This window comes from Mastigoproctus giganteus, chromosome 9 (genome assembly GCF_048544385.1).
Source record: "Mastigoproctus giganteus isolate SK-2022 chromosome 9, ASM4854438v1, whole genome shotgun sequence".
NCBI lineage: Eukaryota > Metazoa > Arthropoda > Arachnida > Uropygi > Thelyphonidae > Mastigoproctus > Mastigoproctus giganteus.
This window is the reverse complement of record NC_143583.1, coordinates 165,509,231-165,531,013: the sequence shown is the minus strand read 5'-3', so window position 1 is coordinate 165,531,013 and position 21,783 is coordinate 165,509,231. Positions and strand designations below refer to the sequence as shown.

General features: G+C 36.2%; 1 protein-coding gene across 1 annotated transcript in view; it reads right to left on the bottom strand.

Annotated features, from left to right (window-relative positions):
- Nucleotides 1–21,783, bottom strand: part of LOC150080869 (voltage-dependent calcium channel type A subunit alpha-1-like) — a 1,489,217-nt gene that overhangs the window by 1,059,307 nt on the left and 408,127 nt on the right. Inside the window, exon 19 of the mRNA XM_090381686.1 lies at nt 21,109–21,206. Within this exon, the coding sequence (XP_090237812.1) occupies nt 21,109–21,206 (98 nt within the window). The remainder of the gene's footprint in view (nt 1–21,108; nt 21,207–21,783) is intronic.

Sequence of the window (21,783 nt, the reverse complement as noted above, 5' to 3'; positions counted from 1 at the left end):
GAGTTAGTTACATAAAACTCGACTTACGTAAGAAGTCCTGGAACGTATCTCTTACGTGTGTCGGGGACTTGCAGTATTTTTGGATTAACCGGGAAATCGATTATCCGGAAAGTTTTTTTATCATCTATTCCGAAAAATCGAGAGTCTACTGTATGATATTAAGACTGACAACTTTTTTTGAAGATGTGAAAGAAATGATACACAACTTCAATACATAAGATTATCTATAAAATAATTAATATAACATACCTACAGTAAATAAGGAAATAACTGGAAAAATTAAAGATGAATATAACAGAAAAATTATAAATGAATATAATAGAAAAATTATAAATGAATTCATAGATTTAAGATAAAAACTGCATGCAAGCATATAGAATTGATGAGAAAACAGAAAAATAAATGAAAAGGAATTAAACAAATGTGTAATTAAAAAGAATAACATTTGATGACTATAAAGAGTGTATATTCAAGGAAACTGAATAACAAAGAACTATGAATCTAATAAGAAGCATAAAGATTGAAGTTCATTCAGTAGAAGTAAACAAAAAAGCTCAAAGTCCTTTTGATGATAAGAGATATATCTTAGTCGATAAAATTCATACATTAGCATAGGGGCATTATTCAATTTAAAATTAGACTTATTTATCTATCCATGAATTAAACAAATCTGAACAGCCTTTCCATTTAACAAGATATTTCCTTTTTTTTTCTAATAATTTTTTCTATTTGATAAACAATCTTGCTTATTATATTTTACTTACTTTTGTTCATAAAATGAACTTTGTATTTCTTCGTTATTTAAGTCTCCTATCCTATGTGTGATAGGCTTAGTCTTCAAAACTTCAGAAATAACAAATATTTCCTCAATAAAATTATGTAAATAACCCTATATCAACATGCTTTTGTATTTACTGATTCTAACCTTATCACCAATATGAAATTTGGGTTTAGATTTTGATAATTCCTTTTTGTAAAGATTATAATAGACTGTTTTTTCATTTTCAGCTTTACTTGCTTTACTTGCTTTTCTAGGTTTCATTTTAATAGATCTATGATAACAATTACTATAATTTTAAACAAGTTTATCTAATGTATCTATCTACTTCCTAATATTATTAGCTGTAAAGTATTTCCATATTTTTTTGTTTTCAGAGTTTTATTAAATTGTTCTACTGTTTGAGCTTTTGTTTCTATATTCTCAGTAATAAACCAATGAACTTTGTTTTTTAAACATCTGTTGCATTTATTAATTTATAAATTCAATACCTCTTTCGATCTGTATTTTTTCAAGAATGCATTCTTCAAATATAATTTGAAAAGGTTCTGATATCTCATCATGTTTTCTTCTTAATAGGTATAGTCCACATATACTTAGAAAAAACATCTATGACTATTAATATGTAGTTAGTGTTATTATTAAACAATTTGTATTTTTACATATCAACTTAAATTTTCTTGAAACTGATAGTCTATACTAACTAACATAAACTATCTAACATAAGCTCTCTAGCTGCTACTTTGAACTATCAACTGATAAAAGGCAGTCAGGTATTTGTTTACTTAGGCAATGCTAAAATCTACTATGTGTTGTTATCACTCCTTACTGCAAGACTAGGTATAAAACAATGTTATCTTCCTTAAGTCTAAAATATAAAAGTTTCTGAAAGATTTTTTCACAAAAAAAGTGTTTCAGTATGAAGTATAATAGTCCTTATGATATGCACTTATATTACAATATGCACTTGATAACCTTGCAACTGATAAAACTCAGTCAGGGAGCTACCCTGATTACTTAAGCACTAATAAAAAAAACTACAGCATGTTGGTATTGCTCCACATACTATAATGATTAGGTAGAAATAATGTTACAGTGCATTTATAGACAACAGTTAGTAAATTTTAATAGAAGTAAATAAGAGAAATACTAATTAGTTCTTAGATTCTAAAACAAACACCAGAGTGTTTGAGATTATATTCAAATATACCTTTTATGTTTGATAATTTTTATGAAATTGCATTAACCAAGTTAAATATATATAATTTGTGGTTTAACATGAGTAATCAGTATGATACTAATCACTTCAAGTATTTGATAGTCACGAATGGAAATTAATAACGTTTCTTAACTGCATATTAGCACTAGCATTATGTACAAGTTTTTTTTTTTTTTTTGTTAGTTGTTGGCGCATCGGCTTCTGTGGCCATAATGCACCTCCCAAAGTTTTTGCATTTTACTCTGATCCAAGCCCGAGGTGGGATTCAAACCCGTGACATTTGGGTTGCCAGGCAGGCACTTTACCCACCTGGCTAGCCTGGTTGGCTATGTACAAGGTAAGAATAGCATTAGCATTATGCTAATGCTAATATGCAGTTAAGAAACGTTATTAATTTCCATTTGTGACTATCAAATACTTGAAGTGATTAGTATCATACTGATTACTCATGTTAAACCACAAATAATATATATTTAACTTGGTTAATGCAATTTCATAAGAACTATCAAACATAAAAGGTATATTTGAATATAAACTCAAACACTCTGGTGTTTGTTTTAGAATCTTAGAACTAATTAGTATTTCACTCACTTACTTCTGTTAAAATTTAATAACTGTTGTCTATAAATGCACTCTAACATTGTTTCTACCTAATCATTATAGTATGTGGAGCGATACCAACATGCTGTAGTTTTTTTTTTTATTAGTGCTTAAGTAATCAGGGTAGCTCCCTGACAGAGTTTTATCAGTTACAAAGTTATCAAGTGCATATTGTAATATAAGTGCATATCATAAGGACTATTATACTTCATACTAAAACACTTTTTTTGTGAAAAAATCTTTCAGAAAATTTTATATTTTAGACTTAAGAAAGATATTGTTTTATACCTAGTCTTGCAGTAAGGAGCAATAACAATACAAAGTTATCTCCCTCGACGGTAGGTAGGGGAATAAACTCCCCAAGTCTATCATATACCATGGACGCTAAAATTTACTTATTTTGATTCACAAAAATCATCTACTGTTTTTGAGAGTAATTTGTCTACAGGGAGATTATTAGTTAAATTAGATGAAGGTTACGAAATTGAATTTTCAGAAAGAAAGTCATATATTGTGTTAGGGTTTGAACAAAGGATATATAAATATAAAATAAATGAAGGTAAGTATATACCTAATATTACTTTTTGAGTAGATAAAATATTAGTACATTGTTCAGTTGTAAAATGAGCTAATGATAATGGCATTCAATCTGATGTAATATATAACTTTAAACCTAAAAAATATTCATTTTCTACTACAACTGAAAAACCTTACCACCAGTATATTTTCCTCTCAATAAAATAAAATAACATTTAATGAAATAGTTATTTCACTATCAAATTAATATGGAAGATTGATTAACTTAAATGGAAAAGATATATCTTATGTATTACATAAGATATATCTTATGTCTTTCTTTTTTTCATATTACATATGAAAAAAAGAAAGACTACCTATATATGAGCTGATTAAGAAATTTAACTTACTCCTGGATACACTTAATTTAAATAACTCATTCTTAACACAAACATTTATATTATGAAGCTGATCTTCTATAGACATTACTGGAACTAGTAATGATTTGATACAATTAAATGACTAATTAAAAAGGATTAATAATGCCTGGTAAGAAAGCAATTGTAATGGTTAAAAATAAGGTAATATATATGCTAATCGATAAGGGAAAACAACTGATTAACAAATTAAATGCCCTTAACCCCAGGGGCTCACATCTGGGTTTGAGCTTGGCACACCCTGGTTCCTGAGCTGGATATGGGAAGTGGATATGTTAGTGAAATAACTATTTCATTAACTCAAAATGGGAAGCATTCAAAGAACTTATCTTGGAAGCTACTAGGCTTTACATACCAACTAAGAAATATTGTTCAAGGTTTAGGCCTAAATGGATGTCAGATGAACTAATGAGACATATGACAGAGAAGAAAAATGCATGGGATACATATAAATTAACACGTGACACAGAAGTCTATGATAGATACAAGTGGATCTGTAACCAAGTTAGTGGGAGCAAGACGTGTTCAAAGTCGCTAAGTGGATTTTTTTTATTTATTGATTTGAAATTATTGTTTTTCTAAAACTTTTGATTTAAATTTAGTAGTATAGCATTATTTTGTGATTTTCTGATTAATCTAGTGTATTTATTCTTTACTCTGCCTTGTAATTGCATAAAAGTATCAGTAAGGGTATCAAATCCACGTGTTACAAGTTGCAACTCTGCTGAACGAGAAGTTTTTTAGCCATATTTAGCCGCTTTATTGAATATTTTTACATCAAATTATTTTCTATAAGCAGCTTATAGACCTAGTCAGGCTCGTTAGTTTATTCTGAATTGAGACATTGAGATTTGGAAGTTAATTAATACTTAGTGTCCGTAGATTTACCGTTTGTAACTTGCCGCCTTTGTTATATGATATGTTATAATCCGAACTAGATAGTGTTAGTATAATATTGTCAATTAATTAGAAAAATATATTAAACACGTTAAAATTCGTTGTCAATTAAATTGTACTATTAACTAAATGTATATAACGACTTAGATTATAAATGTAACATAATTAATTAATAATTAACATGATACGGAAGTTATATAAAGGGAACTCATAGATAATTAATACTTGATACTGAAAAATATATATACCGTTTGTTAGTTATTTGGAGCATTAGCAACTAAGGCCATATTGCTCCGGGATATATGGTGGTCATTTCCTGGCCTTTCCGCATCCTCCATATTTGGTGGTGACGGGCTCGAACCCCGGTCTAATCAAGAAGCGTGTGCTACGCACTGCTGCTCCTTCCCACCTGGCTAAGGAGGCGCCTATATATACCGTTATAACTGTGTTGGGATACAAGATTAGGCTTATAATTTTGTACTGAAATTGAAATTTTATTGAAAGTAAATTAAAATCATGACTCAGACAAAGCAGCAAAGCAAAAGGCTCAAGTTAATGGCAGTGCTGTGGCTCAGACGAGAACTGGGGGGGGGGGGGTCAGTTGCCGTCTGAATCATAGCCTTTTAAAATGCACTGCTTGCATGATGTTTCTGGAGGTACAGGATATGATATTGCCATGGGGGATGTCTTTGTGTATGCGCGATGCAAGGAGTGTAACGAAATCAGGCAACAACTCAGCGTTGTTATGGGACTATATGAGAGCATGAAGGACAGGGTGGATGCCCTCGAAGGAATTAAATTGAGAGGGCCCATCAAGCTCTCAGCTGCCCACATCAACGCCAGATCTTGCACTTGTTCATCACGTAACATGGTGGCAACCCCCAAAGCACAATGCGCTGGTCCCACAGGAACTAGTAGTTGTTGGTGACTCTATTGTCAGAGAAACGGAGAACATGCTTTTTTAAAAAGGATAGGTGGAACAGGACAAGGGTATGTCTGCCAGGGGCAAAGGTTGATGACGTTGTAGAGCGGATATCATCTTTTAAGGGCACAAAAGGTAAAATAGTTGCACACATTGGCACTAATGATATCAAGAGTAGGAGACCGGCAGAATTACTTAACAAGTACAGGTCACTGTTGAAAAAAAAGCCGTGAAATAGGGTTGAATTTGAAAGTGTCTGCAATTCTGCCCAGACACAATAGGAGGGAGTATATGATGACAGCCTTGTCAATAAATTCCTGGAAAGATTGTGCAAGGCTCAAGGGGTAGAATTTTTTTCAGATTGGACTGTACTTGTTAACAGGAGAGACTGCTTCTACAAGGATGGGATACAAACTTAAATAGAAAGGGTGCAAGAATGTTTGCTAATGCAATCGAGGCAGTCTTAGGTGGGTCGGAAAACTGCTAGATTGGGGAGCTACAAAGACTAATAGATTTAAAGTAGCCACTGGCAGAGGTGAAAGTGATTCTTGCACTGCTTCTATTGGAATGAGCAGAAGCCTGAAAAACAAGATGCAGGATATATCAGAGACTGCTGGGAGTCACTGCCGTACAAGTAAACACATGGGTAGTGTTAGGGCAGCTAAGAATAGAAACAGGTGCATGTATACTTGAGTGTACACCAATGCTAGGAGTTTGGTAAATAAATTTGATGAATTTGAGGTATTGCTCAAAGCATCAAAGGCGGATATTATTGGTTGTTGTTGTTTGGTTTTTAGGAGCATTAGCAACTAAGGCCATATTGCTCCAGGATATGCGGTGGTCATTCCTTAACCTTTCCGCATCCTCCGTATTTGGTGGTGACGGGCTCGAACCCCGGTCTAATCAAGAAGCGTGTGCTACGCACTGCTGCTCCTTCCCACCTGGCTACGGAGGCGCCTGGATATTATTGGGATATCAGAGTTGTGGTGTCACACAGATATAAGGAATGCAGAACTGGAATTTGGGGAATACAACATCTACAGAAAGGATAGACAGGATAGGAAGGGAGGCGGGGTTATGCTATTAGTTAAGAAACACATAAAAGCTAAGGAAGTGAACCCAGTCGACATCGCTGGACAGTGTAGTGTCGAGTCAGTTTGGTGTGACATAAGCATTGAAAGATCAAAATTGAGAGTAGGAGTGTGCTATAGGCTTAAAGACTCCGATGAGTATAATAAGAAACTGTACAGTAAAATAGAGTGCGCCAGTACATCAGAGAGTCTGATAATGGGGGATTTTAATTTCCCAGATATTGACTGGAATTTGTGGGTTGGTCACTCACACACTAGCAAGGCTTTTGTGAATTTATTGGATGAGTGTTTTCTACATCAGCATGTTCGGGAGGCAACTAGAGGGAGTAATACTCTTGATTTAATTATCAGTAGTTATTCTTCATGCATTAAGAATCTGCAGATAAAGGAACCACTAGGTGGCAGTGATCACAGTGTGCTGAAGTGGGATTTATTCAAAGAGGTAACTACTGAAGTTCTCTGAGCAGTGCAGAGGGGCTGCAAGGTACTCTTATGAAGAAAGGCTTAAGTTTTGCAAATTACAGTGTCTGAAGACTAGGCACCAGCGAGGTGATCTGATAGAGGTGTATAAAACCTTGAATGGTTTGAGCATGCTCAATGCTGATGGGGTTCTTCCTCTTGCTCAGAATAATCACCTGAGAGGGCATAAATTCAAATTGAGGAAAGACAGATGTAGGATAGACGTGTGGAAATTTGCTATTATCCAGCTGGTAGTTGGTTGGAGGAACAGACTTCCATCCCTTGTCGTGAAAGTTAACCTAAATAAATTTAAAGCTCAGCTGGGCAGGTATTTTGAATGAACGGTGGGGTGAAGTGGAAGTGGGGTTTTTTTTTGGCTGATGCTGCATAAGCTTGCTTTCTTGCACCATATGCTTCTACTAATATTAATGCTAATATCGTCATTCTTCTCTTTATTGGTGATCTCTCTCTCTCTCTCTCAGGGAAACTCAGAATTTTTTTTTTTTCCTGGTGCAGCAAAAGCCTCAGGATTCCATGCACCATATGACTAATAATGATATTGATCTCTCCAGACATGTAGACTGGCTGTTACTTCCTTGGATTTCATGCTATTAGTTAAAAAGCACATAAAATCTAAGGAACAACAGCCAGTCGGCTTGGCTCGCCAGTGCAGATTCGAGTCAGTTTGGTGGGAAATAAGCACTGGGAAAGCAAAATTGAGAGCAGGAGTATGTTATAGGCCTAATGAATCTGACGAGTATAATAAAAAAGTATGTTATAGGCGTAATGACTCTGATGAGTATAATAAAAAACTGTACAGGGAAATAGAGTGGGCCAGTAAATCAGTGTCTTATAATGGGGGATTTTAATTTCAGGGATATTGACTGGAATTTGTGGGTTGGTCGCTCACACACTAGCAAGGCTTTTGTGGATTTATTAGAAGATCGGTCTACAACAGCATGTTCGAGAGGAAACTAGAGAGAGCAATACTCTTGATCTGATTATGAATAGTGATATTTCATGCATTGAGAATCTGCAGATAAAGGACCAACCAGGTGGCAGTGATCACAGTCTGCTGAAATGGGATTTACTCAAAGAGGTAATTACCATCAGAGGTAAACGGAAGGGATTTTGCTTTCATATAGGTGACTATGGCGGTCTGATACTGTATTTAAATTCTATGGAGTGGGACCAACTGATGATGTCACCAACAGCAAATTCAAAATGGGAAGCATTCAAAGAATTAATCTTGGAAGCTACTATGCTTTCCATACCAACTAAGAAATATTGTTCAAGGTTTAGGACTAAATGGTTTTCAGGTGAACTAATGAGACATGTGGCAGAGAAGAAAAATGCATGGGATAGGGATACATATAAATTAATGGGTGACACGAAAGTCTATGATACTATATATATAAGCTGGTCTGTAACCAAGTTGCAAAGAAAGTTAGGCAGGGCAAGGAGATTACGAGAAATCCTTGGCAAAGGATGCAAAGAAAAACAGCAAAAACTTCTTTACATATGTAAATTCTGGAAGAAAGGGAATGAAACAGATCGGTCCACTTAATATCAATGGTTCAACTGTTGATGATCCTACTAAGGTAGCTAACAAACTAAATCAATATTTTGCATCTACATTCACACATGAGGATTCAAGGAGGGCAATGCCAGAAGTGAAATAAACTCTGGCAGTGAGCTAGATGATTTTGTAATAACTGAGAGTAAATTGGAGAAGAAATTATTGTGATTTTAAATGTTTCTCACCAACCACGTATTAAAATAAAACATGGAAATTGGAATTTTAAAAAACTATGTGTTTACTAGTATATATTTACAATTAAAATAACTTTATAACTAAAAAGTATAAAATACATAAAATATATATATATATACCTCGAATAAAATACATTAAAATACCGGGTTAAGAGCGATAAAACCGACCGTAGCTTTCGAAGGCTCCTGCCTTCTTCTCCAGACAGGAAGATTACGAGAAATCCTTTACCAAGGATTTCTCGTAATCTCCTCTCCTAAACTTCACCCCCTCCATTCATTCCAAATACCTGTCCATCTCCGGCTCAGCCTTAAATTTATTTAGGTTATCAACTTCCACAACAAAAGATGGAAGTCTGTTCACCGATCAACTACCCGCTGGCTAAAGGCAAACTTCCGCAACTATTCTACAACTGTCTTTCCTCAATTTGAATTTATACCCGCTCATCTGATTATTCTGAGCAAGAGGAAGAATCCCGTCAGCATTGAGCATGCTCAAACCATTCAAGGCTTTATACACCTCTATCAGATCACCTCGCAGGTGCCTAGTTTTCAGACACTGTAATCTGCAAAACTTAAGTCTTTCTTCGTAAGAGCAACTCTTCGTTCCATTCACAAATCTTGTTGCCCTTCTCTGTACTCATTCCAACAGCTCGACATCCTTCTTAAAATGAGGCCTCCAGAGCTGTATACAGTACTCAAGGTGTGGCCTGACCATTGACTTATACAAGGGGATAATCATCTCCTTATCCCTGCTAGAAAAATTCCTGTATATTATTGACAAGACACCATGAGCTACTCTGGCAGACTGTCTGCACTGCTCAGAAAACTTCATATCTGCCTGCATAATTACCTCCAGGTCCTTTTCATTCTCTACCAGTGCCAGTGTAGTACCATAGATTTGATACGTTACCCAGCAGTTACTACTTCCCATATGTAGTACTTTACATTTGTCAAGGTTAAACTTCATTTGTAACCTCTCAGCCCATCTACTCAACTTTTCTATACCCTGTTGCAGCACCGTATTGTCATTAATGTCCTTAACAAGCCTGCTAACTTTTGTATCGTCTGCAAACTTGGACATTAAGCTTGATATACCATCATCATTATCATTTATAAATAGAGAAAACAGCAATAGACCCAAAATGAACCCTGAGGAACTTCACTAATAACATTAGACCACGAAGAGCAGTGTCCATTGATTACCACTCTGTCTTCTAGCAAACAACCATCCCTTTATCCATAGCAGCAATTTGCCTCCAATGCCACACTGCTCCAATTTGTGCAGCAGTCTTCCATGTGCAACAGTATCAAAAGCCTTTCTAAGATCCAAATATATGATATCAAAGTTATTCCCCTGCATCCACATTCTTTGTTACCACATCATAGTATCCAATCAAATTGCTTAGGTAAGACTTTCCCTTAACAAAACCATGCTGTTTCCGAGCTATAACTGAAGTCTTGTCCAGATGATCCGGCAGTGCTTCCTTTAATTTTCCTGGAACAGAATTTAAACTAACAGGTCTATAATTACTTGTGTCGCCCTTTGACCCTCCTTTGTGAATTGGGGTCACATTTGCACATCTCCAGTCCATGGGTACCTCCCCTGAGTCCAAGGAATCTCTCATAATTATGCATAAGGATATGCTTACTTCCTTTGCTGCCTCCTTTAATATAACTGGATAGATCCCATCCACCCCGGGTGTCTTTTTTATGTTTACCTTCAACAATTTCTTTTCCACTTTCCTCTCAGTTTTTACAAACTCATCTAGCCCACTGCCAGAGTTTAATTCACCTCTGCCATTCCCCTCCTTGAATACCTCATGTGTGAATGAATATGCAAAATACTCATTTAGTATTTTAGCTACCTCAGCAGGATCATCAACAGTTGAACCATCGATATAAAGTGGACCAATCTGATTCATCCCCTTCCTTCTAGAGTTTACATAAGTAAAGAACTCTTTGCTGTTTTCTTTGCATCCTTTGCCAAAGATTTCTCATAATCTGCCCTTTGCCTGCCTAATCTCTTTTGTGACTTGGTTACAGACCAGCTTAAATCTAACACAGGCTTCCATGTCATCCATTAATTTAAATGTATCCCATGCATTTTTCTTCTCTGCCACATGTGTCATTAGTTCATCTGACATCCATTTAGGCCTAAACCTGAACAACATTTCTTACTTTGTATGTAAAGCCTAGTAGCTTCCAAGATTAATTCTTTGAATGTTTCCCATTTTGAATTTGCTGTTGGTAACATCATTAGTTGGTCCCACTGTATAGAATTTAAATACTGTCTCAGACCACCTACTCGTCTTTACGAGGGCGCCTCCGTAGCCAGGTGGGAAGGAGCAGCAGTGCATAGCACATGCTTCTTGATTAGACCGGGGTTCGAGCCCGTCACCACCAAATACGGAGTATGCGGAAAGGTCAAGGAATGACCACCGCATATCCCGGAGCAATATGGCCTTAGTTGCTAATGCTCCTAAAAACCAAATAACAAACAAACAACAACATCGTCTTTACGAAAGCAAAGACCCTTCCCTTTACACGTGGTAAAGGGAAGGGTTATAAAGAAATAAAGAAAATATTTTCCTGATGGTAAAGGAAGAGAAATAAAGAAATTTGAAGATCCCTTTGCTACCTATTGGTTCCTTTATATGCAGTTTCTTAATGCATGAAGAATCACTACTGAAAATCAGACCAAGAGTATTAATCCCACTAGTTGCCTCCTAAACATGCTGATGTAGAAAATAATTATCCAATAAATCCACAAAAGCCTTGCTAGTGTGTGAGTGACCAACCCAACAGTTCCAGTCAATATCTGGGAAATTAAAATTCCTCATTACAAGACTCTCTGATTTACTGGAGATTAACTATTTGTCTGTACAGTTTTTTATTATACTCATCAGAGTCATTAGAACACACTTCTACTCTCAAATTTTGATCTCCCAGTGCTTATGTCACACCAAACTCTCTCGACATGGAAGACTGCTGCACAAATTGGAGCAGTGTGGCATTGGAGGAAAATTGCTGCTACGAATAAAGGGATGGTTGAGTGGGAGAAGACAGAGAGTGTTAATCAATGGACACTGCCCTTTGTGGACTAATGTTATTAATGGTGTCCCGCAGGGTTTAGTTTTGGGTCCGTTGTTGTTTTCTGTAATTATTAATGATATTGATGATGGTATATCAGGTTTAATGTCTAAGTTTGCAGATGATATGAAGGTCGGTAGGGGTTGTTAATGACACTAATAACCCACAACGCTCCCACATCAGATGGCTCTTATGATGTAAGCTGTACAAGTAGCAAGATTAAATTTATTGTCTAAATATAAGTTCAATATATGAAAGTTGTTGGAAAGACGAATCAGATTGTTTTTTAAATGTATTTCTGGATCTGGTGCAGTTTGAATTTTTTAGAAAAATAAACTGCAATGGATTTCATTTCTGCTAGGAGATAGCCATTCATGAATATATTTTGCCTGTGGAAATTTGAAGATTCCTTTTAATGGTATTCACAAATTGCGATTGAGAAGAGGCAATGAGGTTGTCAGCAAACACATACAATTCAAAGTTGTTTTGAATGTTCACAGTGTTATGTCTGTAATTCTTATCGTAAATAATGTTACACCGAGGATGGATCCCTCTGGTACATCCTACTCTTGTTGAAATGATTTGGATAAATTTTTCAGATAACTAACCTGAAATTTCTGTGGCACAGGAAGTTATGTATGAACTGGGATATCTCTCAAACCAAAAGAATGAAGATCTTGAAAAACACCATATCGTCAGGAGTTATCGAAGGCTTTTTCAATGTGGAGATTAACCATGACCAGATATCTTCTCATTGCAGATATTTGCTACTGGTTTGATTATCACATCTAAAGTGGGCAGATTCTTTCAAAACCCATAATGATTACTGTTTAGCGAGCTTTTAATTTCCAGGAACCATGTTAGCCACCTGTGAACCAAGTAGATAACGTTTTTATCAAGACTTTTCCTGAACAGTCAGTCAATGAAACTGGCTTGTAATTATGGGGAAAGGTATGATCCTTCACTGACTTCAGGAAGGCTAGGACAATTGAGTGATGCCAAGAGTTTGGGTTTTAAAGATTCTAAAAGTTCCATTAATGTGAATGGCTGGTTGTGTCAGTATGATACCATAGTAGGGAACTTGATTTTATGCTGTTCTGCAGATGCCTTCAGTTCTTGAAAGATACAGTTGTAAGCAGATATTGCAAAAAAACCAGCAAATGATTCAGCTAATGCATTCACTATTTCATCCAGTGAGGAAAACTCCTGCCCTTTCCGGTTTAGTCCTGAGGCTAGGGATTGCACGTAGTGGCCATAAAGCATATTCTTTTTCCTCCAGATTAGACTAATGTTTGTAAACTTGTTATTAGTTGCAGAAAAACTAATCCAAGCATCTTTCTTTGCTTTTCTTCTTATTTGGTGGCACTTACCTTTGAGCCCTTTAAGTAAATGAGGTTCTGCGAAATTTGTGAACACACTGCATGCATACATTCCTGATTCCACCGGTAATTGTTGTGATTGCAATTTCCTGGCAAAGATTTTGGTATTACCAATGTAGCAGCTTGTAAAATCTAGTTAGTTATACATTCAATGACATTATCTATGGGTCAACGTTGGATGATATCATCATCAAATTGATACACATATTCATATTCATTCTAGTGTGTCCAATGAATTTCCAAGTGGGATGATACAGTGGAAGCAAGTTAACCCATGTTTGCAGATTGCAAAGAATAAGTAAATGATTATGATTTAATGGAGAAATAATCACTCCATATTAGTATATATGTTAGGAGAACACACTGAAAGTTCTATTGCAGTCATGGATCCAGTAGCAAAATGGATATAGGTAGGCTCACCACTGTTCAACAGAGTAAGTTGATACGCATCAAGCAGGAATTCTATTAGCTTACCTCTCTTATCAATTGTTGGAGATCCCAAAGAGGATAATGGCCATTGAAATTACTGAGTAATCAGAATAAAGATAGCTTTGCATCCATTAGATTTCTGAGGAGAATGAGAAATTGGGAGGGAGATATACAGAAGCTATTATAAGAGTGATACGAATTAGAATGCACAAAACCGTTACTCCAAAGGGAGTCTAAAGGAAATCATATTTGGATAGAATATTGTTTCTACCAACAATCCCCCCACCCCTCCAAAGGCTAGCGAATCAATACTCATTACTCATCTAAATATAGTATAATTTTTGATGGTAGGACACAGTTATGGATTTATATAGGTGTCCTGTAAGGATATACCTTCTGGTGCATATCGATCAATTATCGCAATGAATGCACATCAATCATGCAAATCGCCCTTTGTAACAGAGGGCGATTATAAAATTCCACTGAAAGGTTCTTTCCATTATGTGTTTTATGGGTTCTTTTTGATTTACTGCTTTTTAGTTGTAGATTGTTTACAACAATCTATTTTTGTTTAGTCTTTCTTAGGAAAGAAGGGATACATTAAGTCAATCTCATTATTCATGTGGAATTCTAAAATTCCATCATATGGATCATTCTGTTCATAAAAAATCATTCTGGTGGAGAGTGATGGTTAAAGTTTGATGTTTTCTATTATTTTTATTTTGTTCTTAGAGGAATAATGGCTGGAATGGTAATTAGAGTATTACTTTGTTGAGTTGTTTATTAGAGATGATATTGTTTCAAAACAAAGCAAGGAACGTGCCCAATTTGCAAGATAGACATGATTGGATGAACTAATACATTTGTCTGAATACCTAATGACTGAAAATGTTCAGCAGCTGTGACACACACACACATACACTTTGACTGTGCTTATTATTTGTCTTTTTACCTCTGAGTATGTGACTTTGTTCTCCACTTTATCTTGCTGGATTTTTTTTTCCTTGCTTCCAAAGTTCACATATAATGCTGGATGATTACCCTTACAATTTGTATAATGAAGATTGATAATAGTGCAATCAGATTGGTTGTAGTCCTTTGATCCACAATTAAGAGGAACTGCCTTAACTCGATATGCAGCATGGAAGTGGACGTATTTTTGGCACTTGCAGCACCTGATAGAGTATTGGATATAAGGTCAGATGCAGAAATGCAGATATCCTGCTTTATCAGATGTTGGTAATATCTGTTGTTTAACAGATATCTCTATTAGAGATTGCCCTGACTTCTAATCTATCTTGGCATAAACACAAAAAACATTACTTCCTCTGCATCTAAAAAACTGGGTTTTCTCTTTCGTTCTGAGGATTTTCAACACCTTTCAAACAGCTGATCACTCTGTACAAATTGCAAATCCTCTGTACCATGGAATATTGTTCCCACATTTCGGGTGGTGCCTCTAAAACTGCTCTCAGGTTTCTAGATTCCATTCAGAAGAAAGCAGCTAGATTAATTAATGACTCATTTCTAACAGAGGGTCTTCTCTCTATCAGACATTCTGTTTCTGCTGCAGGCTTTTTCTATAGCATTAGCATAGGCACATGATGCAAGAAAGCAAGCTTATATAGCAAGAGCCAAAAAAAAAAAAAAAAACCCCTTTTTTTAACCATCCACTCGCTCCAAATGTTTGTCAACATCTGCCTTGAATCTATTCAAGCTACCAACTTCTACAACGACAGATGAAACTTTGTTCCAGCAATCAACCACCCGCTGGTTAAAGGCAAATTTCCACACATCCATCCTACAACCGTCTTTCCTCAATTTGAATTTATGCCTTCTCAGGCGAGCAAGAGGAAGAATCCCATTCGCATGAGCATTGAGCATGCTCAAACCATTCAAGGCTTTCTACACATCAATTAGACCACCTCACAGGTGCCTAGTCTCCAGACATTCTAATTTGCAAAATGTAAGCCTTTCTTCGTAAGAGCAACCCTTTATTCCATTCACTAATCTTGTTGCCCCTCTCGGCACTTGTTCCAACAGCTCTACATCCTTCTTAAAATGAGGTCTCCATACCTGTATTCAGTACTCAACTTGTGGCCAGACCATTGCTTATACAAGGGGATAATCACCTGCTTATCCCTGCTAGAAACATTCCGGTATATCACTAACAAGCCACCATGAGCTACTCTTGCAGACTATCTGCACTGTTCAGAAAAATTCATATCTGCCTGCACAATTACCGCCAGGTCCATTTCGTTTTCTACCACTGTCAGTGTGGTACCACAGAGTTGATACATTGCTCTGGGATTACTGCTTCCCATATGTAGTACTTTACATTTGTCAATGTTAAATTTCATTTGCCACCTCTCAGCCCATCTGCTCAACTTTTCTTGATCCTGTTGCAGCAGAATAGCATCAGTAGTGTCATTAACAAACCCTGCCAACCTTCGTATCGTCGTCAAACTTGGACATTAAGTTTGATATACCATGATCAATATGATTTATAAATACAGAAAACAACAATGGACCCAACATTGAACCCTGAGGGACTCCACTATTAACATTAGTCCACGAAGAGCAGTGTCCATTGATTACCACTCTCTTTCTTCTCCCACTCAACCATACCTTTATCCATAGCAGTAGTTTGCCTCCAATGCCACACTGCTCCAATTTGTACAGTAGTCTTCCATGTGCAACAATATAAAAAGCCTTTCTAAGATCCAAATATATGATATCAAAGTTATTCTTTGCATCCAGTTCTTTTGTGACTGCATCATAGTATCCAATCAAATTGGTCAGGCAAGAATTTCATTTAAAAAACCATGCTGTGTCCGAGCTATAACTGAAGTCTTGTCTAGATGAACCTGCAGTGCTTCTTTAACCAGTGCCTTCATTAATTTCTCTGGAACAAAAGTTAAACTAACAGGTCTATAATTACTTGTGTCAGCCTTTATCCTCCTTTGTGAATTGGGGTCACATTTGCACATCTCCAGTCCATGAGTACCTCCCCTGAGTCCAGGGAAGCTCTCGTAATTATGGCTAAGGGTTTGCTTACTTAATTTGCTGTCTCCTTTAATATAACTGAATAGATTCCATCCACCCCAGGTGCCGTTTTCTTTTGTTTATCCTCAACAATTTCTCCTCCACTTTCCTCTCAGTTATTACGAAATCATCTAGCTCACTGCCAGAGTTTACTTCAGCTCAGGCATTCCCATTGCTGAATAACTCCTCATGTATGAATGTAGATGCAAAATACTCATTTAGTTTCTTAGCCACCTGAGCAGGATCATCAACAGTTAAACCATCGATATCCAGTGGACCAATCTGATTCATCCCTTTCCTTCTAGAACTTACACAGTAAAGAACTCTTTGCTGTTTTTCTCTGCATCCTTAGCCAAAGATTTTTCGTAATCTGCTTTCGCCTGCCTAACCACCTTTGTGACTTCGTTACAGACCAACTTATACCTATCATAGGCTTCCATTTCACACATTAATTTATATATATCCCATGCATTTTTCTTCTCTGCCATATGTCTCATTAGTTCATCTGCCATTCATTTAGGAGTAAACACTAAACAATATTTCTTAGTTGGTATACAAAGCCTAGTAGCTTCCAAGATAACTTCTTTGAATGCTTCCCATTTTGAATTTGCTGTTGGTAACATCATCAGTTGGTCCCACTGTATAGAATTTAAATACTGTCTCAGACCATCGTAGTTGCCTTTACGAAAGCAAAAATCCTTCTCTTTACCCCTGATGGCAGTTACCTCTTTGAGTAAATACCACTTCAGCACACTGTGATCACTGCCACCTACTGGTTCCTTTATCTTCATAATCTTAATGCATGTGATAATCAGGTCACGAGTATTACTTACTCAAGTTGCCTCCCGAACATGCTGCTGTAGAAAACAATCATCCAATAAATCCACAAAGCCTTGTTAGTGTGCGAATGATCAACCAACAAATTCCAGTCAAGTATCTGGGAAATTAAAATCCCCCATTATAAGACTCTCTGATTTACTGGCCCACTCTATTTCCCTGTACAATTTCTTATTATACTCATCAGTCATTAGGTAGTAGCACACTCCTACTCTCAATTTTGATCTCGCAATGCTTATGTCACAGGGCTCCTTCGTAGGCAGGTGGGAAGGAGCAGCAGTGCGTAGCATACACTTCTTGATTAGAACGGGGTTTGAGCCCGTCACCACCAAATACGGAGGATGCAGAAAGGTCAGGGAATGACCACCGCATATTCCCAGAGGAATATAGTCTTAGTTGCTAATGCTCCTAAAAAACAAAATAACAAACAAAGCTTAGGTCACACCAAACTGACTCGACACTTCACTGTCCAGTGATGATGACTGGCTTCACTTCCTTGGATTTTATGTGTTTCTTAACTAACAGCATAACCCCTCCTCCCTTTCGATCCTGTATATCCTTTCTGTACACATTGTACTCTCGAAATCCAATTCTGCATTCCTTATATATGTGTGAAACTACGTCTCTGATATCCCAACAATATCTGCCTTTGATGTTCTGAGCAATACCTCAAATTCATTTACCAAACTCCTAGCATTGGTGTACACGCAACTATACATGTTCCTATTCTTAGCTACCCTAACACAACCCATCTGTTTACTTGTACCACAATGACTCCGAGCAGTCTCTGAAATAATCTGCATCTTGTTTTCCAGGCTGCTGCTCATTCCAATAGAAGCAGTGCAAGAATCACTTTCACCTCTGCCAGTGGCTACTGTTAATCTATTAGTCCTTGTATCCCCCCCCCAAGCTAGCAGTTTTCCGACCCACCTAACACTGCCTCGATAGCATCAGCAAATATTCTTGCACCCTTTCTATTTAAGTGAATCCCATCCCTGTAGAAGCAGTCTCTCCTGTTAACAAGTACAGACCAGGCTGAAAATAATTCTATCCCTTGAGCCTTGCACAATCTTTCCAGAGCCGAATTGATCAACAAGGCACTCATCGTATACTCCCCCCTATCATGTCTAGGCAGAATTGCAGACACTTTAAAATTCAACCCTAATTCACGGCTTTTTTTCAACAGTGACCTGTACTTGTTAAATAATTCTGCCAATCTCCTACTCTTAATATCATCAGTGCCAACGAATACAACTATATCACCTTTTGTGCCCTTAAAAGATGATATCCGCTCTAGAACATCACCAACCATTGCCCCTGGCAGACATACCCTGGTCCTGTTCCACCTATCCTTTTTACAAAGCATGTTCCCCGTTTCCCTGACAATAGTCACAAACAACTACTAGTTCCTCTGAGACCAGAGCATTCTGCCTTGGGGGTTGCCGCTGTGTTGCGTGATGACCAAGTGCAAGCTCTGGCATTGATGTGGGCAGCTGAGAGATTGATGGGCCCCTCAATTTAGATCCTTCGAGTGCATCTACCCTGTCCTGCAAGCTCTCATATAGGCCCATAACAATGCTGAGTTGTCGCCTGATTTCCTTACACTCCTTACATCGCGCACACACAAAGACATCCCCGATGGCAATATCATGTCCCATACCCGATTGCTCCACAAACATCATGCAAGCAGTGCAATTTAAAAGGCTGCGACTCAGAGGGCAACTGCCCCCCTCAATCCTCCCCTGAGCCACAGCACTCACTCTAGCTTGAGCCTTTTGCTTTGCTGCACTGGTCTGAGTCATGATTTCGATTTAATTTCAATAAAATTTCAATTTCAGTACAAAATTATAACCCTAAATTTGTATCCCAACACAGTTATAACGATATATATATATTTTTTTCAGTATCGAATATTATCTACGAGTTCCGTTTACATAACTTCCGTATCAAGTTATATATTAATTAATTATGTTACATTTGTAATCTAAGTTGTTATATCTATTTAGTTAAAAAGTACAATTTAATTGACAGTGAAGTTTAAGAAGATTAATAGATTTTACTGATTGATTGAAAATATTATATTATATACTATACTATACTTAGCTTACGCTGTCTAGTTCGGGCTATAACATTGTATCGTATAACAATGGCGGCAAGTTACAAACAGTAAATCTACGGACACTTAAGTATTAATTAACTTCCAAATCTCGCTGTCTCAATTCAGAATAAACTACGGATCCTGACTAGGTCTATAAGCTACTTATAGAAAATAATTTGATATAACAACTGGTCAGTAAAGCGGCTAAATATGGCTAAAAAATTCTCGTTCAGCAGAGCTGCAACTTGTAACACATGGATTTGATACCCTTACCAATACTAAGTAATACCTACAAAATCTCTATCTAAGTTAATCTTTAAACTAAGTATCGTAACTAGGAATATAAAGCTACTCTAGAAACTAAGTTAGTATGCCAATTTAAGCTAATAAAACAGGAAAAACTTCTCTATTTCAGGAGCAGTAAAAAACTTCGCCTGCACAAGGCTAAGCTTGTTCTCAAGCATTTAGCCCCACTGAAAAGACTATCTAAGAACATTTTAGTCACCTTTACAAAAGCAAAATTCCTTACTATTTACAGTAGTTACATCTTTATATAATTCCAACAAGCCAATAAATATAGAAAGGATCTCTCTCTCTCATCCTGTCTATCTTTTCTATCAGCAGCATACTCTCCATCTTCAAATCCTGTATCATCTATATTTGAATGGCACCATGTTTCAACATATTTTAAAATTTTTTATTTAAGAGTATGCCATACTTGTAAACCAGTCCATCCTGTTAACAAGTGTAGCCCACGATAAGAAATATTCTATCCCCTGAACCTTGCAATATCTCTCCGTGGCCAAATTTGATTGACAAGGTTCTCGTCATGTACTATCTCCTAAAATATCTGGCCAAAATTGCAGACTAAATTTATCAGTTAGAAAGAGTCTGATTAATGATTTAGCCAAGTGGTGCTCTTGGCTAAATCTACAGATGCTTTGCTGATGGCCATACCCAGCTCCCAGGCTGGGTCTGGCTCTGAACAAGGTTTTATCTGGCCTGCAAAAGAATTTTGAAAATTATCGCTAGTCAATCTAGGTGTCCTATAGACCAAATACGGAACCACACTTCACACATCAGCTGGTTTGAAGGCTGTTTTGATATAAGTATGCACCGGAATTTTGATATATACAGATGCAAGTGCTTTAAGATCATTTCTAGAAGTTTAAATAGTAAAAGGTTTTTTTTTTTTTTTTTTTCCTTTATTGATATTCATTAATTAAATATAAATTTTCAAAAGAAATAATTTCTTATTAAGCTTAAATGCTGCAATTTGGTGTTAAGTTATTTTTCATGAACACTCCATGCATTTTCATTAGATTTTATGGAGCAAAACAATATGACACTAAACAGAACGTTTCTTTATCCAGCCCACAGAATCTCAACAAATCCCCCATGCAATTCAACATAAAAGATAGAGCAATGTCAATTTAGACCACTTTCATTTTTCTAGATATTTTCAGAAGTGTAATTTATAGTAGAGCTAAACTTCCAAAGACACCAATTGAATAATAATAATATTAGTTAAACCTTACCATCCTCTGACAAGTCTATGGTAATATTCCCTTTATCTTCATCAACTACAGTTAACTGCTTTTCCTGGCTTCCTTTCCAATTTATGTTATCCTGTACACTATTAAAGACAACAAAACTTCAAATAAGAGGATTATTTACCAATAATTATCTTTAAAATATATATCAATAATAACCCATTGTTGATTGTAGGTGTCATTTTAATCATGTTTTTTTTTGTCTTAATCCCCCCCCCCAATAAAAAACCAAATAATTCAGTTCACTGAGTCAAAAACTTTCAATGCTTTCCAAGGCATTTCTTCAAAGTTTTTCTATTGCAATTTGAGAATTACTGACAGGTTCAAAATGACTGTCAGTATGGCAATATCAGTATACTTACACATATTTATATCAAAAGAATGAATTTTTTAAATTAAGAGTGACAGATAACGTATTATAAATAAGTTTCTAAGAATGATACAAGGTCTTTAGAAACACAGCTATATAGGTCTACTGGAAGATTTTGCAGGAAAACACTAAAATTTGGACAACTACTGATGATCATGATCAACATTTCAATCTGCATTCTAAATGATTGAATGAATATTCTTAATATAAATATCAAAATGTATATTTTTTCTAATCATTTGCATTCTTCGAAATGCAATCAAGGATATTCTCTAATTATCAGTTGGTCT